This window comes from Pelophylax lessonae, assembly GCF_965119305.1.
Source record: "Pelophylax lessonae genome assembly, chromosome: 10".
In the NCBI taxonomy this organism is placed as follows: Eukaryota; Metazoa; Chordata; class Amphibia; order Anura; family Ranidae; genus Pelophylax; species Pelophylax lessonae.
In genome coordinates this window covers 185,332,364-185,359,301 of record NC_138777.1, presented here as the reverse complement: position 1 = coordinate 185,359,301, position 26,938 = coordinate 185,332,364, and the positions used below count along the sequence as shown (strand labels likewise).

Sequence of the window (26,938 nt, the reverse complement as noted above, 5' to 3'; positions counted from 1 at the left end):
AGAGCTGTGGTTACTACCTTTTTTTATATGTGTAGCCATAGTAATTACCTGTATCCGTGGAGCTGTAGATCTTGTATACAGCAGTTCCTTTTGCTGATTGATCTGTGTTTTATCTAGTTGAATCAAATTTGCTTTGATGAGGACTCCAGCAGCTCAGCTCAAGACAGACTGACATTACCACAATTTCAGAAGCAGCTTCTTGAAGATTATGGTAAATATTATAAATACTGCATCTCTTGTATAGCACACCCTTTTTGGGTTATAGAACAGTTTACATAATGTTGTTTTATTCTTTTTCCTCAGGAGAGTCTCATTTTGCAGTGAACCAGCAACCATTTTTATATTTTCAAGTTCTTTTCTTGACTGCTCAGTTTGAAGCTGCGATTGCCTATTTGTTCCGCATGGAACGGACGCGTTGTCATTCTGTGCATGTTGCTTTAGCTCTCTTTGAACTTAAACTACTACTAAAGTCATATGGGCAGAGTGCACAGTTATGTAAGTACTTATGATGGTATGTCGGAAAGAAGAAAGGTTCTCTTTGATAATACATTTCTACCTTCTCTCTGTTTTTGTGATTTTTTTTTTTTTTTTTTTATCAACCCCTTATAACTTCATCAGCTATCTATTCATCTGTCTACAGTGTGTCACCAGGACACTTTTCTGCCTGGCAGTGGGAAAACTTGATCTTCCGCAAAACTGTTGCACTAGTAACAATGCAATTCAAATAGTGATGTTTTTATTTTCTGCTTCCTAGTCTGGTTCACACTCGCCACTAGATGGCAGGGCATTTATTTTAGATAACTGCTTTATATTTTAATCTGTTTATTAAAGGTGTTCATTCATAGTAGGCAAAACAGTAGGATCACAAATGACATTCGGTACCATTCAGCAAGTAATATCAATAAAAATAAATTAAAAGTGTCAACGTAGAAAAAAAAAAAAAATTTGCCCCATTTACAGTTTGTACAATATAAACTTGACAGCGTTATTCTAATTTGTACAGTATCTTATCACATTCAATCTTCATATACACACTGCATGCACTTCATGTCATAAGTGAGTGGGTAAAGAAGACCAATCAAGTCATGCATATGAATTCTAATCTGTAGAATGACAACTTTACTTTGACTTTAAAGTATAACTTCACTTTTAAAAAAAAAAACAAATAATAATGCACATTTTTTTTTTTGCATGTAAAAAAATTGTACATCCATTTTAAGTTTATGGAGCCTCTAAAGCATTGAGCCAGCGACCAGCAGATCGCTGGTGCCATGCAGGTCTCCTGCAGACCTGTTAGTGTATCTGTGTGCCCATACATCGTACGGGCAAGCAGAAATAATCTGACAGGAAGACTCCGTTAACTACCACAGCACTGTGGTAGTTCATTGAAAACTACAAGCCTTTGCGGATGTTGGGACTTGTAGTTTACCATTCACAGAGGCTGGGCAGACAGGGCCCTGCTGGGCCGCATTTAAAAAAAATTATGACAGCAGGGGCCAGTCATTTCGTAACATGCTACACCGTGAATATTAGTGTAACATGTTACAAAATATAAACTTATCATTTTTAAATAGTTTGGGTCAAGCCAGCCCAAACAAACTATTTTCATTACTAACCGATGTGGCCGCTGTGTGCGCTCCACTATACTTGTAGAACCGATTTACATAAGTAAGCGGCACTGCCTTCCAGCAGCAGTACAGGTGATTTCACCATGTGCTACCAGAACTAAATTGGGTCAGCAGGAATGCTTTTATAAGACTTTCTCCTATTGGCTGAGGGGGGGGGAGCTAGGTGAATGTTGTCACGATTTCTACCTCAGCCAGTTAGCAGAAACACAAGCCTTCCCCTGAATGACAGCATGAATGAAGCATTCAGGCCAGCTTGGCTTAGTTTCAGCAGCAGAAAGAACTAAGGCAGTGAGAAATGGAAATTAAAATTTAAAGTAAACCTGGAATTCTACTTTAAATTTGCAAAAACTTTTATATAGCTATTGGCATACATTTTCCAAATTCTGGTTCAAGTATTTCAATTTGTGATTGCTTTGACCAGTTGGTTTGTACATTGGGATATGTAGGTGATCTGCAGCTGGGCATACGGCAGACTGAGGTTATAAGTAGTGCACTCTTTAGTCTACACGCTGATATTTTAGCACGGACACTGCCATCACCATCAAGTAGAATGGGATCATTGGATCAATACCGCTGTCTATTTACAGAGGCTATGAAGACTGTAATTAAATACCCCAGGTCTGCCTTACTGGAACTAACCAGGCTGTATAATATTAGGTGTGTAAGATGTATTTTTAATGCTGTACTTTTGAAGTTCCCTGTTATCTCCTTGCTACCTTTCATTCAAAGTTTTAATCTGCTTTAACAATTTTGTCTTTGGCCATAATAAATCAATAGAAGCCATTTTACAGAAATTGTCGGGCTTTATTAAATATATTACATTTATACTGGTCAGCGTGCAAAGCTAACAGCATGGGGAGCATTATGGAAGCTCTTTTGCTGCATAACCTCCTTTTTTTTTTTTTTTTTTTTTTTTATTATGAGCTGTGCTATGATTAGATTGTATGACACTTATCTCTTTCGTTATAACTAATGAAAAAAAAAAAGACTTGTACGCCTGACTTTTCTTACACTCCCCCCAAGCCCCCAAGCATCTTCTTTTCTTTACTGCCCTAAATATGTGCTGTGCTACACATTTCATCCTAATTTAAATTAACATTTAACATTGTTTCTACAGATCTGTACACTCAAAACATGACTGATGGCTAGCAGTCATTACCTCCCTGTCTTTTTATTTTTAACTTTGTGTATGTATGTATGTATGTGTATGTGTATGTGTGTGTGTGTGTATATATATATATATATATATATATATATATATATATATATATATATATATATATATATATATATATATATATATATAGAGCACCTTTTTTATTTGGCAGAATATTCTGTAACAAGGTCTGATGTATAGATGGACCATAATTTAGAATTTATTGTTGCATTTGTAATACTATGCTAAATCGTTGCATTAATATTGTTCACGTGTTTGTATCTGTCTAGTGAGTCAGGAAGCAGGGGACCCTGTTGGTATTCGGCGCCTAAATTTTGTCCGCCTCCTCATGCTGTACACTCGAAAGTTTGAGCCAACTGATCCACGAGAAGCCTTACAGTACTTTTACTTTCTCAGGTAAGTAGAATAACTTTTTAATTCAGGCTAGCAAGGCCTACAGCATGTCTGAGATTTTTTTCTGATTGTTGAATTGAATCATAATAGTTTTTACTTATAGTTTCAAGCTTCAGGGTGTTAAATGTTAAATCAAGCTCAGACTTGTTTTGTGGGTTTTGAATAGTATAGGAAATGGTTGGAACCCCTGTTATGTTTTTATTGCTGTCTTTGGGTTCAATTCACTAAGAGTTAAATACCGCATGAGTACTTGCATTAAAATAACGCATGTGGTTGTAACACAACATGCAGTTCACAAAAAAGCAGGTTAAGTACCGCATGAGTTAAATTTTTATTTCTTTCGTTCATTGACGGACATAGTTCCAGAAACTTCTTAACCATTGGGTTATGCTGCCCCATACAGGAGTAGGACACTAGGCAGGAAAAAGCTTTACCACGCCTATTGGGCAGTTCTAGGTGGTATACTCCCACTTCCTGCTATAGGCATTCCGTTTTTTTGTGCTTAGTCAGGACCTAGTTCCTTGCTGGGATCTCTGTTCCTGGCATTTTTTTGTTTTTAAACAGATTTTCTCTATCGCCCATTGACAGACGCAGCTCTAATAGTACTTATCCATTGGGTTATGCTGCCCCCTGCAGGAGTAGTACTAGGCAGGAAAAAAAAATCAATTCACCATGCCCATGGGGCTATCCCTATAGACATAACCCCACACCCCCTGCTCCAGCAAAACAGTTTTTCTGCCTAGTGAAGGAGTAGGACCTGCTGGGACTTCAGTCTGTTTTTTGTTTTTTTCTAAGAACATTTTGTTTTTTTATCTTTACTAGTTAGTGTTCAGGGGGATCCTCCTGGTGATCTACAAGCAATGCCGGCTGAGGTTTCACAATGGATAATCTAGATCCTTAAGGTCTCCCAGCCTGGCCTACGAGCGTGAGCAGGTTATAGTCCCGCACTAGGCCTCGCCACGGCGGAGCCCCTTTTCGGATATGGACGAGCCTGCGAGTGGATGTCTCGCTGGGACGCGACCACCTGGAACTCCGAGTCATAGCGTCCCCCTCGGTTGGCAGCACCCCCACTCTGGGAGGTGGTCTGTCCAGAGCAGGGCCCACCCGGTCCATGGTTTGGTGAGTAAATGCTGCCCCCCCCCCCATGTCCTTTGGGGGAGGGGGGGGTAGTGGGGAAAGTGGGCCCTCTCCTGGGGATAATGGGACCTGGACTTCCTAAAAAGATCCTCCTGGCCTGTCAGGCTACCTGGACCCCCAGGGGGCACTATTGTTGCGGGGCTTTGGGGGGGGGGGGGGTAAATGGTACCTTTTCCTGCTGGGTCTGGTTGTAGATCCCTTGTGGCCTTCATATTGGGGGTCCCTGACCGCATGGCACGCCGTGGGTACTGCAATCTTTAGTATAGGCAGTAGAACTTTTTTCCCCATTGACTTGTATGGGGCAGCCATTTTCTCTGTGCTTCCCATAGACTTGCATTGACAGCCATTTTTTTGTAGCCCTATGGAGCTACACAGGCAATGTGACCTTTTGCATACCAGGCTGTCATATCCTGCGTCTCTCACTCCTGCTGCACAGACCGATTCAGGATGTTTTCTCTGAAGGTGGTAAAGCACTGGGGTCTCTTGTGTGCATATCCCTGTGCACGCTGTGTATATATTAAAGGGGACTCCGCAGTGATCGGCAGTTGGGACCGCGTTCGGCTCTTTTAAAGTGACAGTACTCCCCCTTTTTTTTTTCTGTTGAATTACTATGGAGTCCCAGGATTCCGGATCGCAGTCGCTGGCCGCGATTTCAGCAGCACTGGAAAGCCTAGCGACCAAGGTCAATTTTGTTATGAAAAAGGTTACTAGCCGCAAACGGCCACTGCCTTCACCATCATTGGTGGGGTTCTCTGATTCAGAGGTAGATATGGTCGCAGTCCTCGCAATCGGATGGTGAAGAGGACCTGTCCTCTTCAGCTGCAGCGCAGAAACGTGCTTTGGTGGAAGCCCTGATTGTTTCAGTAAGGGAAACTTTGAAAATGGCAGATGAGCCCACACCGGCAGGGACACGGGTGTCTTTTGGCTCCTGCAAGACCCAAAAGTCTGGCAAGGTTTTCCCCGGCCCCGAGACTTTTTTTCTTGATAGTGTGAATGACCAACGGGAGCACGTTAAGCACGTGCTAGTGGTGCCAAAACGCTTTTAAACGCAGTTACCCCTTTGCTGAGATGATTTCCAACCGCTGGACGGTACCGCCTAAGGTGGATCATCATGTTTCCAGGTTGAACAAATCTACTATAGTGCCTGTGGAAGATTCCCCGGTTTTTACAGATCCGTAATAAGCGCGGGCCTTCTTCACCGCTCATAGACTGTTTTTATGTGCCTCCGGGGCGCAAGAAAAAGGTAAGCCATTCAGAACTTCTGGAGGGACTAAGAAGCCCTGGGGCAAGCCCAAGACCAGTTAGTTTGGTTCTGCGGACAAGTCCTCTTCAGCATGAAGGGCTGCCTCACCCATTTCTGGGGTGGGGGGGGACGTCTGCGCTTCTTTCAGGAACCCTGGATTTCCTTTGTTCAAGACAAATGGGTTCACAAACTGATTTGTTCCGTGTACAAAATTCGAATTTCGGTCCCAGCCGGCGGACAGGTTCTTTCAGTCAAATCTTCGCCTGTCTGAATCATTTGAAAGGTCTCCGGGAGGCTGTGCAGGATCTCCTTGCTCAAGGAGTAATTGTGCCGGTTTCTCCGCAGGAACGCTTTTAAGGTTTCTATTCAAACCGTTTCACGGTGCCCAGAAAGGAGGGCAAGGTGCGTCCAATCTTGGATCTTAAGGCTCTGAACCGCTTTGTGCGGGTGCAGAAGTTTCAAATGGAGTCCATTCGGTCAGTGGTGGCATCTTTGAATCGGGGAGATTTTCTGGCCTCTATCGATATAAGATGCGTATTTGCACGTCCCCATCTTCGAGGAACACCAGCGATTCCTCCGCTTTGCGGTGGCAGAGGAGCATTTTCAATTTGTGGCGTTACCCTTTGGTCCCGCCTCCGCCCCCCCCCAGAGTTTTTACCAAGGTCCTGACCCCGTTGTTGGCCTTCTTAAGTCAGAAAGGGATTGCCATCTTGGGATATCTGGACAATCTCCTGTTACAAGCAGACTCTCACTCAAATCTGTTGGGTGACCTCTCAGGGCCCTGGGTCTGATGGGTATCGACCTTCGAGGCGGTCCTGTTTGCTCAGTCTCTCTCGGGGTCTCTGCAAAAAGAGATTCTTGCAAAATGGAACGGGGACCCTCGGTCATTGGAACAGAAGATACAGTACAGACCAAAAGTTTGGACACCTCATTCAAAGAGTTTTCTTTATTTTCATTGTAGAGTCACACTTCAAGAGGTAGTCACCTGAAATGGTCTTCCAACAGTCTTGAAGGAGTTCCCAGAGATGCTTAGCACTTGTTGGCCCTTTTGCCTTCACTCTGCGGTCCAGCTCACCCCAAACCATCTCGATTGGGTTCAGGTCCGGTGACTGTGGAGGCCAGGTCATCTGGCGCAGCACCCCATCACTCTCCTTCTTGGTCAAATAGCCCTTACACAGTCTGGAGGTGTGTTTGGGGTCATTGTCCTGTTGAAAAATAAATGATGGTCCAACTAAACGCAAACCGGATGGAATAGCATGCCACTGCAAGAGGCTGTGGTAGCCATGCTGGTTCAGTATGCCTTCAATTTTGAATAAATCCCCAACAGTGTCGCCAGCAAAGCACCCCCACACCATCACACCTCCTCCTCCATGCTTCCCGGTGGGAACCAGGCATGTAGAGTCCATCCGTTCACCTTTTCTGCGTCGCACAAAGACACGGTGGTTGGAAACAAAGATCTCAAATTTGGACTCATCAGACCAAAGCACAGATTTCCACTGGTCTAATGTCCATTCCTTGTGTTCTTTAGCCCAAACAAGTCTCTTCTGCTTGTTGCCTTTCTTTAGCAGTGGTTTCCTAGCAGATATTCTACTATGAAGGCCTGATTCACACAGTCTCCTCTTAACAGTTGTTCTAGAGATGTCTGCTGCTAGAACTCAGTGTGCCATTGACCTGGTCTCTAATCTGAGCTGCTGTTAACCTGCGATTTCTGAGGCTGGTGACTCGGATGAACTTATCCTCCACAGCAGAGGTGACTCTTGGGCTTCCTTTCCTGGGGCGGTCTGCATGTGAGCCAGTTTCTTTGTAGCGCTTGATGGTTTTTGTGACTGCACTTGGGGACACTTTCAAAGTTTTTCCCAATTTTTCGGACTGACTGACCTTCATTTCTTAAAGTAATGATGGCCACTCGTTTTCCTGTACTTAGCTGCGTTTTTCTTGCCTTAATACAAATTCTAACAGTCTATTCGGTAGGCCTATCAGCTGTGTATCCACCTGACTTCTGCACAACACAACTGATGGTCCCAACCCCATTTTAAGGCAAGAAATCACACTTATTAAACCTGACAGGGCACACCTGTGAAGTGAAAACCATTTCAGGTGACTACCTCATGAAGTGTGACTACAATTTTCATAGTCATGAAAATAAAGAAAACTCTTTGAATGAGAAGGTGTCCAAACTTTTGGTCTGTACTGTACGTTTGAGCCATTTTACGAGGTCGGCTCTATCCTGGTGGCTCCAGCCGCCAGCTTTGTGTCAGGGCAAGTCTGTCCTGCCGCTGTTCTGGACGGTGGTCACCATGGACACCAGCCTGTGTCAGGCTGGGGTGAAGTGCTGGGGAAGCTCTGTGCCCAGGGGACTTGGTAGACAGTGGAGTGTTGCCGATCAATATTCTGGAGCTCAGAGCGATCAAGCTTTGTCTGTTCCACTGGACGAGTCAGCTGCACGGTTCTCCAAGTTCGGATACAATCGGAAAATGCCACGGCCGTGGCTTCCATCTATCAAGGGGGCACCAAGAGTGTCCTGGCGGCCAAGGAGGTGGCCGTGATTCTGGTATGTGTGGAAGACAATTTTCCAGCTCTTTCCGCAGTCCACATTCCGGTTGTGGAGAATTCATCAGGTGCTGGATCAAGGGGAATGGTCACTTTTTTTCCAGAGGTGTTTCATCTCCTGTGTGCCCGGTGGGGGACTCCGGAGTTGGATCTGTTTGCGCCTCGCCTCAACCGAAAAGTCCAGAGGTTTGTGGCCTGGTCTCGAGATCCTCTGGCTGACGCCACAGGCACTTTGGTGGCTCCTTGGAGCCAGTATCGGCTGATCTAATCCTTTATTCCGCTCAAACTCCTGCTGAGGTTTCTTCACAGGGTGGTGGTGGTGGAAGGAATTCTGGTCGTTCTGGTGGCCGCAGACTGGCCTCGTCAGTCTTGGTACGCTGACCTAGTAAAAATGGTCGTCTATCCTCCGTGGAGACTTCCTCTACGAGAAAATCTGCTGTCCCAGGGACCGATCTTCCATCCTGCTTTACGGTCGCTGGCTTTAATGGCATGGCTGTTGAAAGCGTGGTGTTGAGGGGTAGAGGTCTTTCTGACTCTGATTCCTACACTTTTGAAGGCCAGTAAGTTGACGTCCAGGAAGATCTATCATCGTATGTGGAAATCGTACATTTCCTGGTGTGAATCGCTGCAGCTGCACCCTCGCTTCTTTTTCTATAGCTAGGGTTTTGGCCTTTTTACAAAAAGGGGTTGAGCAGCGGTTGGCTTTTAGCACCATCAAGGGCCAAGTATCAGCCTTGGCCATTTACTTCCAATGTCTGTTGGCTGCTAATGCCTTGATTCTCACTTTTATTCAGGGGGTGCGTCATCTGGCTCCCCCTTGCCTCCGTGGGATCTCAATCTGGTTTTCTTTTCTTCTTCGAAAGCCTCCTTTTGAGAACATTAGGGAGATTTCTCTACTTTCTTTATCCAAGAAGGTTGCCTTTCTGGTGGCAATTACTTCTGCATGCAGACTGTCTGAGTTGGCGGCTCCGTTCTGTCGTTCGCCTTTTTTTTTTGGGTGGTCCACAGAGATATTGGTACTCCGACCTAATCCGTCTTTTCTTCCTAAGGTGGTATAGGATTTTCATCTTAATGAAGACATTGTGTTGCCTTCTCATTGTCCTAAGCCTCAGCATCCCAGGGAAGTTGCCTTGCATCCTCTGGATGTGGTTTGGGCGATAAGGGTTTATCTGGTGGTAACTGAATCTTTTAGAAAATCGTACTCTTTGTTCTTACCGAAGGACCTCGGAAAGGACAGCTGCGTCTGCTGCGACTATTTCCAGATGGATCAGGCAGATGGTTGTTCAGGCTTATTCACTGAAGGGTCAGGTTCCTCCTTTCCCTGTGAAGGCGCATTCTACTAGAGCGCTGAGTGCCTCTTGGGCTTTTCGCCATCAGGCCTCCGTAGTGCAAGTTCTGTAAAGCAGCGACTTGATCGTCTGGGCACACTTTTACAAAATTCTACAAGGTAGATTTGTTGGCATCGTCAGATGCTTCCTTTGGCCGTAAGGTTTTGCAGGCTGCTGTTTCATAAGAGAATTGTTTGTTTCTCTTTTTTAGGGTTTTTTTTCTTTCATCGGTGAGCTGTTCCTGGTTGAGCTTCTTGTTACCTAGTTAAGTTTAGCTTTTGGAGTTTGTTTACTATCTGGTTGCATTCTCCCCACCCCCTCATGCCTACACTGCTTTGGGACGTCCCGATGGATAAGAAGTATGAGAACTGCTTCTGTCAATGGACGATAGAGAAAACTGGATTTTTTTTTTTGTAAGAACTTATCGTAAAATCCTTTGAGTCCATTGACAGAGGCAGCACCCACCTCTGATATGGGGATGGTTTTGTCATGTTTCACTGCTTGCAACTAAACTGTTTTTGCTGGAGCAGGGTGTGTGAGATTATGCCTATAGGGACAGCCCTGTGGGCGTGGTGAATTTATTTTTTTCCTGCCTAGTACTACTCCTGCAGAGGGCAGCATAACCTAATGGATAAGTATGCGAGCTGCGTCTGTCAATGGACTAGAGAAAAGGATTTTAAGGTAAGTTCTTACATAAATCCATTGTTTTCCTCTTTTATTTTCTATTCCTGAGAACTACAATCAACTGCTGGACTGGATATTCTAGATCCTTGCGGTCTCCCCAGTCCGGCCAGTGAGCGCGTGCAGACCTCAGCTCCACGCTAGGTCGGCTGCGACATAGCCCCACTGGACAGGGGTGGCCTGCAAGTTAAAAACCATCACATGAGGACACATACGACCTGGTCCAGACCTGAGTCGCAGAGTGCCTTCTGACCCGCAGCACCCTCATTCCGATGGAGAGGTGGTCTGCCTGGAGCGGTGCCCACCCAGTTCTATAGTATGGTAAGTAGTGTCCCTCCTTCCCTGATGGCCTTTCAGGGTGGACATGGGCCAATCCCCGGGACAGTCAGACCCCCCCCCAGCCCCTCTAAATTTTGGTCACTGTGTGTTTTTGCCCCCCTGGGTGTGGTTATTAGCTGGCTGTTCCCACATGCTCTTCAGGGGGGCTGGTTGGAGTTGCTGCTGGCTGGGTTTTCCTGGTGTGAAACGGGGTTGAGCAGGGTTCCCTGCCATTCTGGGGGTTGGGACTAGGGCAGGGATGGCTTTGTGGCCTACTCGCCGGCTGTCTGGGCTGCTGACCAAAACCTATGTGAGGCAGCCCCTGTGAGAATGGCTGAGCCACTGCCTCCCGCATGGACATCCGCCTTCTCCGCTGCCCTGGGTAGTCGGCTCCGCTGGGGCTCACTTCCTGACGGCTGGGCGCCCTCAAAAATGTAGGCTGCGGCTGAGTTGGGCGCCACCATTGGGGGGCACTCTCAGGGAGTCTAGCTGAAGCCCCCAACTCTCCTTTTGGGCATCTGCCGGACTGAAGATCTGTGCAATTGCGGCTGGGCCTCCACAAAAATTTTAGGCCGCGTCTTGCGGCCTGCTGGGCCATATGTTTAGCTTGGCACCTCCCTTGACCCGGGTGGGACTGTGGGGGTGCTTTTATAGTGACAGTCTTGCAGCCATTATTGTGTGGCCGAGGGTACCCTGCCTGCGCGTCCATGTTACGGCGGGCGGCCCCCTTTAAGGTGGCAATGTCCTATTATGTCCTCTATGGAGGGCGACTCCCTTGTTTTTTGCGGGGTCTCATGGGTGTTACATTCGTGGATCTTTGGCCGGTGTTCTCTTGCGGCATTACAGTCAGCGGCCTCCCCAGATTATATTTTGGGGTGAGCTTAGTATGTAGCGACCCTGAGTCTGCGTCCATGCACTTCGAGTGCTCTGATAGTGAGGATGATTCCTCTGCAGAACGAGACCTCTACAAAGGGAGATCCTGTTAAGCCAGGGTACGAGAGGTTCCCTGATTTGGTGGCCTTCTCTCTCCGGCACTTCGACAGGGAAAATCTTTCCTTCCCCTGTACTGGACGGTGGTCACCACAATCGGACAAGGCCGTGGCTTATGTCAATCACAAAGGGGGCATATGAAGTGTCCTGGCAGGTCGGGAAGTAGCCGACATTTGAAGGTGGGCAGAATGCTTCGCTTCGTTCCAGCCCTCTCTACTGTGCATATTCCAGGGGTGGGAAAATTGGCAGGCGGATTATGTTGTCAGGCATTGGAACAGAGAGAATGGTCACTTCATCCGGAGGTGTTTCTGTGGTGGGGAACTCTCGAGGTGGACCTGTTGGCCTCTCGTCTCAACAGGAAGGTGCAGAGGTTTGTGGCACGGTCTCGGGATCCTTTGGCCATATCCATAGACGCACTGGTGGCTCCTTTTTGGACAGTATTATCTGAGATACGCCTTTCCTCCAATTCAACTTCTGTCGAGACTCCTGCGAAGGATCGAGGCAGAAGGGATACCGGCCATCTTAGTGGCTCCAGACTGACCTCGCCTGTCTTGGTATGCAGATCTGATACGGTCGGTCACCTATTCACCTTGGAGACTTCCCCCCTCAGAGAAGATCTGTTGGCCCAAGGGCTAATCTTCAATCTTGCTTTACAGTCGCTGGCTTTAACAGCTTGGCTGTCGAAAGCCAGGTACAGAAGGATAGAGGGTTGTCTGAATCAGTGATTCTCACGCTGCTAAAAGCTAGCAGATTTACCATTGCCTTTTGGAAAGCGTACATTGCTTGCAGTGAGTCTCTTGGGGTTCACCCCTGCTCCTTTTCGGTGGCTCTGAGTTTGGCTTTCCTCCACCGTGGTGTTGAGCAGCGTTTGGCCTTGGGTACCATTAAGGGCCAGATTTTCAGCCTTGACAGTTTTCTTTCAGTGTCCTTTGGCAAGGCATTCTTTTATTTGCACCTTTATTCCGGGGGTTCGCCACTTGGCTCCTCCAGTGCGGTCTCCCTTGCCTCCGTGAGACCTCAATTTGGTGCTGTTGGTTTTCCAGAAACCACATTTTGAAATTATTTGTGGGATTCCTCTGCTTACATTGTCCCTGAAGGTGGCCTTCTTGGTGGCTATTACTTCTGCATGCAGGGTGTCGGAGCTGGCAGCATTGTCTTGTCATAAGGGGGCAGCATAACCCAATGGGTAATAAGATTCTGGAGCTGTGTCCGTCAATGAACATTTAGAGAAAAGGATTTTGCGGTAAGACAAAAATTTAAATTCATGCGGTGCTTAACGTGTTCTTGCACCATATTTTAATGCAGACTGAACCTCCCAGCTGCAGTAGGAAGTGAAACATTTAGGCTCTATTTACACCTGAGCGTTCAGAATCGCAGGTGATTCTAGACTTGCGGCAAAACGTGGGATGCTTTTGCAATGCCATTACTTCTAATTGCACCCCAATCGTAGTGTTGTTTTTGCCGCGACTTTCGCACAATAAATCGCGGCAAAATTGCAATGCCTGAAGCTTTACGCTAAAAAGGAGCAGGAGCTTCTTTGGTCCGATAGCGGCGTGCGTTGCGATTTGCCGCATGACAACCACAGAAAACTTGCACCGCGATTAGGGTGCCACTAGAAGTAATGGCATCGTAAACGCGTCCCGCATTTTGCCATGATTCTGGAATCACGGGTATAATCCCCTGCAATTCTGGAACACCCAGGTGTGAATGGAGCCTTGGATGTGGCTGGTGGTTAAGAAGCCGGCTCCCCTGGCAAAGCACATTGTCCCCATGTCAATGACAAGAGCCCTGTCCCAGTAGTTTTGAGGGTGCAAGGCTTATCTGAATTTGGAAGTCCCCTTTTAACAAGGGAACCCTCAGATCCCACCAACCCCCCCCCGTATTTATATGTAAAGGAGTGTGCCCCTACTCACTCACCCAAAAAATGACAAGTGTAAATAAAAAAAAAAATAGTTTTTCATAAGTTCTTTAAAAAAAAAAAAAGTTCCCCTGATGTATATCTGTCGTCAATCATGAATGCCTCCCACCCAAAAAAAAAACACCTGCTGCCCACCGACATCACTGCTCTGGCGCTTGGCTCCTGCGGACTGACATGTCACTTCCCCCTGACGCTTAAGTAAATGAGGGTTGAGTCAATGATGACATGGGGCCAGTGGATTGGGTCATTGATGCCATTGACCACACATGGATACATCCATGTGTGGTCATAGACGTCTTAAGGGGCAGGGCCACCCAGTTACATACAGTGACCATACATGAACTCCTTCTTCTTTGGAAAATGATAAATGGAATATAGTCAGTGTGAACGTCAAAACTGTGCCGCATCCCTAAAATGTGAAAAATATGGGAAATCCCCTATAGATGGGACTTTAATGGCACCAAAAAAGTAGTACAGAAAAACCTTGGATTGCGAGCATAATTCGTTCTGGAAACATGCTTGTAATCCAAAGCACTCTTATATCAAAGCAAATATCCCCATAAGAAATAATGGAAACTCAAGATTCGTTCCACAAGTCCTTCAGTTTATAGTCTATATACAAAGATTATAGCAATGTGATAGGTTGTGTAACCATAAAATGTCCAACCATAATATGCAGCCTTCCCAAGGGGATTAGAAGCAAAATCTAGCAGAGCTACAGAATATAAGAGAGATGAGAGGCGCCTCTAAGTGTAGCAATATGGTTACATTTAATGAAGGTTCAACATTTAGCAACTCACATGGTTGATGATTAAAATAGGCACATCTAAGTATGCAGGCATCCGGGGTAAAGCTGACCATCTTCTGAACCACCGGCTCTCACCACTGTCGGTCTGCAATCCTGATCGGGAAGAATAGCCTGCAGTAGAGTGATCTAAAAGTGAGATTTTGAATCACTTGTGGAGTGCAGCGGGGAAGGGATGATGAAGATGGCTGTGCAGAAGGCTGTGCAGAAGATGGTCTATGTGGACAGCTTTACCCCGGATGCCTGCATACTTAGATGTGCCTGTTTTAATCATCAACCATGTGATTTGCTAAATATTGAACCTTCATTAAATGTAACCATATTGCTACACTTTAGAGGCTCCTCTCTTCTTTTTTATACATGGCGCTACTTGTATATCAAGACATCGCTTGTATAACAAGTCAAAATTTATTTAAAAAAAATTTTGCTTGTCTTGCAAAGCGCTCTCAAACCAAGTTACTCTCAAACCAAGGTTTTACTGTAGATGGTATATAGGTAAAAGCAATTTTTATTAGAAATTTCTAAAGGCACTAATACATGAAATGTATAGCCGCATATAGAATGATAGAAACAGGAAGACATGGAGAAACCAAAAATATAGCACCATGAAATACAACAGGTTGACATCAATCACCCAACGCGTTTCGGGGCTGAACAGCTCCATCAGGGATATGACTGAAGTTGACACATTTCTCCTTTTTTGCCACTAGATGGCTCCTGATTGCACAGCAAGCGGCCTAATTCCTTCTGGGTCAGGAGAGGTGGTAGTGTGAGCTGAGCGCTTGGTCGCCACTCTTCACTTTTCCCCTCATCTTTTGCGCCGAGTCATGATTAGCTGATCTGACCCGGCGCCTTCCCATGTCGGCAAGGCGCTTGCGCATGTCGCCATCCCAGCATGCATCTGATCTGTGTTTCTCCATGTCTTCCTGTTTTGTATCATATTGTATATGCTGCTATACATTTCCTGTATTAATGCTTTTTTAAATTTATAATAATAAAAATTAGCTTTTACCTATATACCATCCACTACTTTTTTGGTGCCATTAAAGTCCCTTATATAGGGGATTTTCCATGTTTTTCTTTGGAAAGTGAGATCACCAGGTGGCCCCACCCGGTAATGTAACCTACTGAACATGGATGTGTTCATGTATGTTCAAGGGTTTCACTGGGTGGCCCCTCCCCCTTATGACATCCTTACCCTTACCCCCTTGTTTACTTAAGCGGGGGGATACAGTGTGCATGTTGGCGGGCCCTAAGCGATGGAGAGGTTGTGTCGGCGGGCAGTGGGTGTAATTGATGATGGATGTACATTGCGGGAAAGTTCTTTTATTAAAAAAAAAAAAAAAAGTGTCAGTTTTCTGTGTGTTTATTTCCTCCTTACTCATTCACATGGGGAAAGGGGCTTGGATTTGAAGGGGCCCCTTGTTAATTCTGCTTAGGCACTCCCACAACCACCTGCCAATAGTTATGGAGAAGAGGCCCTTGTCCTCATCAACCTGGGGGGGGGGGGGGGGATCAAGGTGCTTTGAAATACCAGGCCCCTTGTATGGTTCAGGAGGGTGGGGGCTTGTTCCTTACCCTCCCCCCCTTCCTGGCTTGCTGGGCTCTCCAAATTTTTTGTAAATGGCGCAAGGCCCCCCCCCCTAAAATCCACATCAGACCCAAAGGGCCTGGTAGTTTGTTTTTGTTTTTTTCTTTTAATGTTTTTCTCTTTTGTTAGTCTGTCAGCAGGGAATTCATGCTGACAGTAGGTAAGTCACTGGTTGGCATGTGTGGGCTTCTTAACCAGCTAGTAATTGTATATATTGGTTAAATACATTTGTTAAGTCTTGGTCTAGCCACATGCTATTTGTTTAATCTTTTTTGTGAATTGACCCTTAAACGGTATTTACCAATTGTTTTTTATTTTTGTTGGAAAACTGCATAAACCTGTAGGGAATTGACATTTCCATTATCACACGCAAAATTTTTATACATGGCCCTGATCCTTTAGTGAATTTAGTCCTGTGCCCCGCTGTTGAACTGCTCCCTATTCAATTTTTCTGGTTAATATTGTCACTGGGAGAGAACAGGATGTGTGATTATCATGATCTTGCTTACTGATCAGTTGCTCCAAGATGCAGGTTGTTAGGAAAGGTTATGCGTAGAGCTGTCTGAATACCTGTGCTGCAGGGCTTTCCCTAACAGTCACTTGTGTTAGAATGTCTTGCAGATGTGATAAGTCCCGATCTTACATAGCCATTGGTTTTATCGTCTTATCCGTTATGTATACGTCACACAAGAATAAAGGTTCAATGTCTGTAGACTGGCTTTTATTTTGATGAGCGAACCCTTATCTTACAGAAATGAGAAGGACAGTCAAGACAAGAACATGTTCTTGAGATGTGTCAGCGAACTGGTGATCGAGAGCCGGGAGGTACTCATGTTCCCTTTCTTTTAATGGCTGGCTCTAATTTATTGTCTGTAACAAAATCCTCATTGTTTTTTGTCTTATTTTTCAGTTTGACATGCTTCTTGGAAAATTAGAGAACGATGGCACTAGAAAGGTAACTTGCTACATAATCCTGACCCCACACCTAAAAAAAAAAAATGAAATTGCTTGTGGCTAATTTAGTGTTTTGTATTTTTTTTTTTTTTTGCTTCAATCAACTGCGGACTTCCCAAAAGATCTAGTTAGACTGGGGAAAGTCCCATTGTGCCACCAGGCACATTTACTGTATGCTACTTCATGACCACATTGCTTGGCATATGTATTATCTTATAAATATGTCAACATAATGTATAGCAGGATATAACAGTTCATATGAATTTTTTTTTTTTTTTTGCATTTTGTTTCGACAGCCGGGTGCAATTGATAAATTTACAAGAGACACAAAACCAATTATTAGTGAAGTGGCATCTGTGGCAGAACAGAAGGGTTTGTTCGAGGAAGCAGCTAAACTCTATGAGTTGGCCAAGGTAGTGTGTGCATATTTTTTGTAATGTGTAATTAAATTATTCAGTATTACTTTGTGTAATTTTGAAGGAGACTTCCAAGCGAAACTGAAATTAAAATGTGCTGTTTTCCTGTGGCCTATCCCTTTCCTTATTCCATACAATTCATCACACTCCCCTTTTTATATACATTTGTGCCCCTATTTGTTTGCAATGCTTGGTTGATTTACTTCTGATGATAGAAGTATACAAAGGTTCCTAAAAAGAAACATTTCATTTTATTATAGCAGTACGTATTGCATCTGTGTAAGAAGGGGCAATTAACTCCTCCCTGGTCTATTACTATATGTGCACCTCAAGGATTATAGAGATCTTTGTGGGAGATTTTTTACTGGCATGTAGGCACCTCCAGTGTACTTGTTGAAATTGTCATTTGTGTTCTTTAGATATCCAGATGCAGTCTTGTCTAGTATTACCTCCCCTTGTATTTAAAAAAGTCTCAGCAAAAATACAATTTTACCAGCATTCCTCTACCTCCTCCATTCATTTCTCTTCCCCACCTCCCTTTGCAAGTCTCAATCTCCTCCTCTTGTTCTCTTCTCTGCCAACACCTGTATACAGTCCCTCGTCTCCTGTAGTCCTTTCCCTCATCTCTCATGCAATTCTCATTGTCCCCTCCTCCTCCTCCTGTCATTCACCTTGCACAAACTTCTGCCTGGGACAGACAGTCACTCAAAACAAATTAAATATTCGCCTCCTTGTGAGCAGTGTGGTCAAACAGCGTGCTGTCAACCGCTCAGGATCTGGACCACCTAAAAAGATAGTGCTGCATGCACTTTGTCCCCTAAGGTACAGGGGGAATTAAGAAAAGCTTTGAGACTTTTTTTAAAACTTTGCAATGAACTTGGTCTCTTAGGACTTCATTTTATTAGATGTTTTTTTTGAAGGGTTCACTGCACTGGGACTGTAAAGCTATATTGGATATATTCCCGGAGGTTAAATTTGTAAAGTTAATCAGTCACTGGCTAACCTCCTAGGCTGGAGCGAGGCTGCCATCTCAAAAGGGCTGGGAACCCAAGCACTGCAGCAGAAGAGAAGGGAAAGAAAGAGGCCAAGCCGCCAATGGTGTAGCACAATTATACAGTAAAACTTTGGAGGTGACATGCAGGTAGTGACAAAGGTGGGATCACCAAGGGAAAGTCCAGTCAACGTAGGTGCCATAAGGGGAAGCAGTACAGGAGTCCAGACAAACCACAGAGGAGTTGCCACGAGGAGAGAGCTGTCAAATGACATGTCAAACCCTGGGACTCTGTGGCCAGTGAGTTAAAAAGGCAAAGGCCATTTTTTTTAAAATCACTAAATGTCTTTCATGGCAGTTACAGGAATTTTCAACAAAACACAAGTTGGAATATGTGGTAATTATTCTGACAGTTGTTTAGACCCTATTGTTTAGATTGACAGTTTTTTTTTTCCTTAGAATCCAGACAAAGTTTTGGAACTGACAAACAAGTTGTTGAGTCCCGTGGTTGCCCAAATCAGCACTCCACAGTCCAACAGAGAACGTCTGAAAAACATGGCTTTTTCTATTGCGGAGAGGTATGAACCTACACATTTTGTAACCCATGTATGGTATGTCACGTTTTTGTAAGGTGTTAAAAACACAATAGTGAGCATTTTGATTGTTATATTGCAGTTGATCAGTATAGGGCAACCTTTCTCCATCTCTTTACCCAAATAAATTTCAGGTCTCTGGGATCTCTTGCTAAAGGCAATTGGGGGGGGGAGGGGGGTCAGTAAGATAAAATGCTTCTTAAATTGGTGGTGAAAATACCGCTCTTGCTGACAACTAGAAAGATCATTGATATGCTGTGTTAAATGGCATTGGCTGTGGAACTATGTGAGCACTTTCTAAAGGTGATCCAAGAGATAAGAGAAGCCCTCCCCTTATATAATAGTGTATATCAGGTAGTATACCTTTTCAACTACCAAATGCAAGAGAAAAGGCGCACATAACAAGAACCCTGTGACTCTCGATGGTTTAGAGTCATAAGAGCCTATCCATCAAGAACTGTGGCAGGGCAAGATTGGAATTGTCTAACCAAGGCTGCGCGCCGCATTCCTATGGCGATAGGCCAGTTAGGCCTTTATTCCCTACGAAGGAGAGTTGACATAAGCAATCCATCGTTTGGTAGGCATGGCAGAAGTTATCCAATGTCGAGCTATACACTTTCTAGCCAAGTACAATTACCTGGTAATCATAATGTATGTACCTTTTTTGGATACATTTCATCATCGATTGCACCCAGTAGGCACACTAGAGGGGTGGAAGGTATAGTTACTTATGCTAGATCAGATATAAGTTCCAACACTTTGGGGTGATCGTTCAATTGTGATCTGCCCTACTTTTTCTGCTCATCAGCTCTCCTTATTGTTAGTGTATTTTATGTGTGTCTCAAGACAATTCCTCTTCTTCAAATGTGGCCCAGGTAGGTCAGAAGGTTAAACATCTCTGTTTTAATACCTATCTCCTGCCCACCTTAATGGAGTTGCTTCCAATGCACCCTTATCTTCAGTCACCTTTTAATTTTGATTCTCCTTGTTACCCTTGGTAACTCCAGCCATTCTACACCCCTTGTAAGCAGTTATGTTATGTTCTATCCGATCAACACATTCCTGCTTGGGGAGGTAAGTTGTGTCACTGGACAACCTCTGTAATTACTGAGTTTTCCTCCCTTAAACCTAGGAGCTTATGGATGTAGAGGCTTGGTCTCCTCCCTTTCAGACCAGCAGGTATTTCTTACCCAAACATGTCTGTTCTAGATTCATTCTTCAGATCTGTTCCTGAAGCCTGAGGTCTGACCCCATTTCTGACTGACCACATTTGACTTTGGTTCTGATTCTACCTACACAGGTGGAGGTGAGCTCTTGACAATATGTGAAAGTATGCCCTAATTACATTGTCCCTGGCTTCTGCCATGCGGATTACGCAGAACTTCACAAACTTACTTCCCTCTTGTGTTTTTTTTTTTTTTTTTTTTTTTAGAGATACATGCCTCTGCCTGCTAGGGTTTTCTGTTGGAAGACTCTAGTTTCTTTCATTTTGCTTTTATTGCTATAATAAAAGTTGTAACAGTTTAGAACAAATATCCAGACACCTAGGGAACAGTGCGTACAAAAAATGGAAAGAAAGAGAAAAATTAGATGAAAAGAGTGCTTTCTCTATGACCAAAAATATAGAGCAGGCTGTATCATCTGATAAATCAGTCCATTGATGGCTACAAGTACCTGTGTCCCAGGATTTAGACAGGATAAGTGCATAGATTACAAAGAAGAGATGAAAGCACACACGGAAAACAGCTCCTGAACCATTGCTTTTTACCTTGAATAGATTTTTATTGATTTCAAAACATTACAACACATGACGAAAATTTGTCACGGTCACAGTATTTCAGAACAAAACATACAAGGAGCGAGTCTGCAGAACTCAATCACAATACGTTGGTCCCCATACCTCTGGCTGTCTTCAATGTCTTACTACCCTATACAGCAACCAACATGTTCACAGCTGCTGGCATTCTAGAGGTATCCCAGTTATACCACCGCGACTCCCTTAAATCCTTTCACAGTCTCCAACAGGAGTTCAGGCTCCCTCCTAAAGCCATGTTCTCATATAACACCATTGCCAGCTTTCTACGCAAATATCCCTTACCCCAATTACGGCTCCCAACCCCCCTATGGAAATTTCTTACAGATGTCGAATCTCCACTGAAAGGTATTTCCCTTTTTTATAATTTCTTGGGACACAAGACCACATTCCAAAAAACCTCGCACATGATCAAGTAGGAGGGAGAGCTTCAGACACCTTACTCCGACCTACAGTGGAAAGTAGCGATACAAACCTCCTTCACAGCCTCCCGGTGCGTGAATCACTGGGAACAAATGCAAAAACTCCTGACTAGGTGGTATCTCACACCATATCGCCTATCTAAAATCTTCCATACCCAAAGCCCGCTTTGCTGGCGTAACTGTGACCAGGTAGGCACAATCTCTCATATCTTCTGGTCATGTAAAAGTCTGACGAACCATTGCTTTTTGACACGTTTCACCTGTCATGGGCTTAATCGTAGTATTCGCACAGCTGTTATCAAATGTAAGTTCAACCCACCCCCATGGGGGGGATTTCTCTGATCTCCATTTTGGGTTTGGTGTTAAGAATTTCACTTGAAAGTGCTGTACTAAGCACATATGTTTTTATGCTCCATAGATTAGTGTTCTGCTGCGTTTTGACATTGAAAGATGTCCTGTGATAGCCAATAACTGCCCCTGTGTGGGGTCCAAAACTGTATGTGCTATAGATTTTCTATGGTGGTACAGGGCAAGTGTAGCTATGATGTCCATGTCCATGGTAGGCCTGGGCACTCCTATAATGTTTTAATCTCACTGTTTAGTAAATAGACAGTCTTACACAACTTGGTATGATGCATGAATTTTGATTTTACATTGGCTTTGTGTGTGTGCGTTTTTATTTCAGCATGTTTTTCAGAGAAAATTTTTGATAAACTCTAAATTTTGATTAACACAATTTCTTTTTTTTTTTTTTAACTTAGGTACAGATCGCAGGGAACAAGTGCTGAAAAATCTATTAGTGCCACATTTTACCTGCTGTTGGATTTGATGACGTTTTTTGATAGTTATCACGCAGGCCATATAGATGTCGCCTTTGATGTAAGCTGGTATAAGGATACATTTGTGTTAAATGTGTGGTAGTCTTTCATTTTGCAGTATTTTTAGTTTAACACTTAGGGGTAAATTTTACCCACCTACCTCCTACCCCCTGCACTAAACCTATTCTGATAGTTTTGTTTTCTTACTTCTCCTTCCCCTTACCTTTTGAAGCAAGTTGTACTCCCCACCATCCAGGTTGCTCGTGAGCGCTGCTCTCGAAGACCAGCAGCAGGAAGAAACCAGGGAGAAGATGCTGGCAAGGGACCTCACAGGCCTTGGACCATTGGAGCATAGTTCAGTGTTCCTGCCTTTAGTTCCTCTTTAAGCCTGGGTTCATGCGGATACCAGTGCAATTCTTGTGTGGCTTCCCTCATCGCACTTGAATCGCCGGGGGTTCTCGCTGACATCTGCAAATCACTGCAGGTGTCAGTGTAAAGGTAATGACACCCCAGATGGGTTCACAGATCGCAGTGTGAACTGTGAAATGGTGCAGGAATCGGATCGCATAGGTGAACACCCATGCTATCTTGATTCCAGTGCAGACCAAAAAAAGTCCTGTGCCATTTTGGTGTGATTGCGATTTCAGCCATACAGTTTGTATGGCTAATGTCGCATCGCATGTGGTCTGCACAGCAATGCGCGGGGTTGTGAGCAATGCGCAGGGTTGTGATCGCAGAAGTGTGAACCCAGCCTGACTGCGGATGGGTTTTTCATCCCAGCATAAAAATTTTAAATTGGTTTCTTTCAGTTTAGAAGATTTAAACTGCTAAAAACTCCACCTAACATTTCTCTTGCTCTGGCCAGTACATAACTGTCATTTGGAAGTGATGTGATCAGTCTCAGCATATTCTTGATGTAATCAGGCACATGTAAAGCAAGGTTTCATACCCACTAGGCATCATATATTGGCCTTTTCTTGGAGGTATGCATGCTCAGGTCATAGATCCATGAATTCATAGAGCCCCCAAATGTAAGTACCGCTCGGCCTCCAGCCTCTGTGAGTTTCAGGCTGTAATGGACTTTGAAAGGCTAAGGTAGTGGTTATTGGACAATGCACCTGTGCCTCCCTGGCGCACAAAAAAACAATATTTGATGTACAAGGGCTAAACCTTCAGTGTATATGTAGCCTTAATCTGCATACAGAACAGCTGTGTAATCTGGCATCAGTATGTATGTACAGACACCCAGAGATCCTTGCACATATCCCCCTATTTTCTTCTACAGTGCTCAGTGAGTCCTTTTTACCCAGCACACCCTAAGCAGGTCTCTGCTGGTAAGCAAAGCAGCCCATCAGATTCATGGACCCATAGGCAGCTGTTAGTGAGGGTTGGAGCCATGTGCAGACATGCAATTGGGATGGTGATTGCTAGTTTACACAGGTTGATTTTGGTGGGTGTTTTTTTAAAAATCTAGAGATACAAAGTATGTGGGTGCCATAAATACTGTCTGTTTGATAAGATTTTATCCATTGTACATGGTAGAAGAATTGTTTCCATTAAGGCTACGTTCACATCTTGGCGTTGCTATTTTTAGGCGTTTTTTTCAGGCGTTTTATGGGTGTTTTACAGGCATTTTTATGCAGGTGTTTTTTAGGTTGACAAGTGACCAATGGAAAAAAATAAAAATGCCTGTAATCTGCCCAAAAAGAAGCTAAAGTACTTTTTTGAGCGTTGGGCGTTTTGCTTAAAACGTCAAAACACTCAGATGTATACAGGACCATTGAAATGAATAGGTTTTGTCTTGTTGGGCTTTTTTGAGCTGATCCTAGAGCAGAAAAACGTCCCAAAAGCCTACATGTGAACTTAGCCTAATTGTTGACGATTTGCCTTTTCTTAGTTGTGTTTTTTTTTTTTTTTTCTTTACCTAAAGGAGAAGTTCTGCAGGGGACCTGCATGGCATCAGTGATCTGCTTATCTCTGGCTCAGTGTTTTACAGGCTCCAGAAAAAAAATAAATGCACATTTCACTTACGTCCTCTGACGTCCCTCGCTCATACACTCATACAATCGATTAGGCTTCGTTGCTTGTAGATCTCACAGGAAAAAAATTTGGTGGCAAAAAATCTATCTAGAAAAAAAACTTTTGCCAGGACCAGAGGTCCCAGCAAAGGAACTAGGTCCTCACTCCTGACTAGACAGATTAAAACTGACATCCTATAGCAGGGAGCCAGAACTTTTTTTCTGCCTAGTGTCCTACTCCTGTAGGGGGCAGTATAACCCTACTGTTAATGAAGAACAGAGACTGCGTCCATCAATGAACTATAGAAAAAATAGAATTTTTGTAAGAACTTACCGTAAAATTCTTTTCTCGGAGTCCTCTGACGGTCGCCGCCCACTCATACAATCTGCACGTCTGGGTATTGGCCTTCTCCATAGCAGTAAGCTAGGCAGAAGATTTTGTTAGAATATTCACAAAAAATTTGTATAGACACACCTACAGGGGGCTGTCCCTTCTGGTCAATACCCCCAGCTAGCCTCATTTCCAATTCAGTTTGCTGCTGCCTAGCTTAGGAATAGGCTGGCTTTTATCTGGCTGGGGCTGCGGTCTCAGCCTTTTTCTTCTTCTTTTTATTTTTTCTCTTGAAAAGTATTTTTTCTTTTAAAAAGATAGCTTTTTATTTGTTCCTGCGCTTAGTCGGACTTCGGAAGACTACAGTGTTTGCGGGGCTGGGAATCGCACTGGTTATTCTAGAGCCTTACGGAATCCCAGCCTGCCATCGAGCGTTAGCAGGTTATGAGTACGCCCAGGCCTTGCAAACGACTATGTCCCTGTCCTCAAGGTCGAACCTGTGAAGTTATCTTCACCGGGATGTCTCAACTGTGGTATGCTCGCGTGTTGCTAGCGTCCCATTCGGCTGACGGCACCACCACTCAGAGTGGGAGGCTTCCTGTCACAGAGCGGTACCAACGTTTTAGCTGAGTACCATGTTACCCCTCTGTCTCTGGCATTTGTCTGTCGGGGTGTGTATGTGGGCCCTCTGTTTTATGGGGGTGGCAGTTCGGTATGGGTTCTGTAATGTCCCCCTCATGTCTGTCGGTGCGGTCCCTGTGTGTCCCTTCCTGGTCCCTGCGGGGGCGCTGTGGCAGTTCCGCCGCTGTATGGGGGGTTGCGTGGGTCTCCCGTGTCCCTGAGATGCTTGTGGAACTATTTGGGGAACAGTACATGGTGTGTGGGGGCCGCAATCGGCGCGAAACCGTGCGGCCGCCATTTTAGGTGTGGGCAGGCTGTTTGGCCTCATAGTGAGGGCAGCAGCCATTTTCTACTATGCTGTTGGCGCCGATCGGGCGCCATCTTTAGTGTGGGCAAAATGTCCTTATGTGGACAGCGGCCATTTTCCCAGAGCTTTTCCCATAGACTTGTATTGGCAGCCATTTTTTTGTGGTTCAGGGCTGTCTCTGCCTCTAGAGGCGTGAGGTCACTTCCTCTGTTCACCTTCAGATCGATTCAGCAGCGTGGCAAGTATAGCACACTGTGGGGGGCTTTTATTGTGTTTTCTGGCCTGCATTCCTGCTAGCATTCATTTGTAGCACAGGACTTGCTCCCCAATTTCGGTGCATTTGCGGTGGGGACCGCGGGAATTGCCGATTTAAAGGGCCAGCGACATTTAAAATTGAGATTACGATTATGGAGTCCCAGGATAGCAAATTCCTCCCCCCCCCCCCCCCCCCCAGATGTGGTAGAGGGTTCAGGTACTCCTGATTCCTCTGCTATAGTCTCACTTACTGCTGCACTTGCGACTTTAGCGTCAAAAGTGGATTTGTTAATGTCTGACTTCTAAGAAAAGGCCTATGCCCTCTGTCTTTTGATTCAGAGCCAGATTTGGTGGCCACGGACAGCGTACCCCCTGAGGGGTCTCAGTCCTCTCAGTTGGATGTGGAAGAGGAGGATTCCTCCTCTGGATCAGCACGGGACCGCGCTGCGGTGTCCGTGCTTATTAGCTCTGTTAAAGACACTTTAAATTTGGATGATGAGCCCCACCTGTCGGGTAAGCTGTCTTACTTTGGGACCCGCAAAGCCCAAAAATCAGGCCAGGTTTTCCCTTGCCCCGCAGAGTTTCACGACACCGTGAATGAGCAATGGCGCCATTTAAAACGTAATTTTGTGGTGCCAAAGAGATTTCAGTACTGTTATCCCTTTGCGGATCCGATGGTTTCTCGCTGGACTGCGGCTCCTAAGTGGACCACACTGTGTCCAGGTTAAATAAGGCCACTTTAATGCCCGCGGAGGATTCTCCGGTGTTTAAAGACCCGGCGGATAGGCGGGTGGAAACTTTCCCGCCACATCTATCTGGTAGCGGGTTCCTTGCTGAAACCCGTGTTCGCTTTGGTAATGGTCTCTCAGGCTGTTGCGGAGTGGGCCAAGGCGCTTAAGCGCACTCTGATTGCTGACTCCGTCTCTCCTGCTGCTCTGGAGATGGTGGATCAAATGGGTCAGGCTGTTTTTATACCTGGGTGACACGGCCTTAGATGAGGCCCCTTTAGTCGCACGACTTTCAACGGTCGCAGTTGCGATTCGTCACATCGTTTGGTTGAAAAGCTAGAAAAAGAAGACAGTGTCTGACATACCTTATGCGAGTTGTCGTCTTTTTGGGGACTCTCTGGATGAACTGGTCAAGGGGATCACTGGGGGCAAGAGCACTCTGTTGCCCCAGGTGTCCAGGGGAAAATCTTTACGCGGCAAGCGGGGTTCCTCCTTTAAACCTAACCAGGGGTCCTTTCGTGCCTTCAAGGCACAAGACAAAGGAAAATCCTTCAAGGCCTTTAGTTGCCAGAAGAAGACTTGGGCAGAGGTCTCTTGTCGGCGGTCATTCCTACCTTGCTCAAGGTCAGGAAGGCCTCCTCTGGTAGGATTTATTATCGTACCTGGAAGGCTTATTTCGCCTGGTGCGAGTTGCAGGGTTTCTATCCACGCTCCTTTTCGGTGGCGAGAGTGTTGACTTTCCTGCCAACTGGTGTGGAGCAGCGTCTTGCGCTGACCACTATTAAGGGCCAGTTGTCTGCGCTAGCCATTCTTTTTCAGTGCCCTTTGGCGTCAAATTCCTTAATCCGCACCTTCATTCAAGGGGTGCGTCACCTGGCTCCCCCTAGGAGGGCACCCTTGCCTCCTTGGGAC

At 45.1% G+C, this 26,938-nt stretch overlaps 1 protein-coding gene and 1 long non-coding RNA gene across 2 annotated transcripts in view; one reads left to right on the top strand and one right to left on the bottom strand.

Moving 5' to 3' along the window:
* LOC309565261 overlaps positions 1-26,938 on the bottom strand; it is a 643,481-nt gene that overhangs the window by 329,658 nt on the left and 286,885 nt on the right. The window lies entirely within an intron of this gene.
* The window catches only part of NUP93 (nucleoporin 93), a 72,433-nt gene that overhangs the window by 33,110 nt on the left and 12,385 nt on the right, over positions 1-26,938 (top strand). Inside the window, exons 12-19 of the mRNA XM_082270704.1 lie at positions 118-211; positions 304-495; positions 3,075-3,201; positions 16,512-16,584; positions 16,670-16,714; positions 17,010-17,126; positions 18,580-18,698; positions 21,710-21,827. Of these exons, the coding sequence (XP_082126830.1) occupies positions 118-211; positions 304-495; positions 3,075-3,201; positions 16,512-16,584; positions 16,670-16,714; positions 17,010-17,126; positions 18,580-18,698; positions 21,710-21,827 (885 nt within the window). The remainder of the gene's footprint in view (positions 1-117; positions 212-303; positions 496-3,074; positions 3,202-16,511; positions 16,585-16,669; positions 16,715-17,009; positions 17,127-18,579; positions 18,699-21,709; positions 21,828-26,938) is intronic.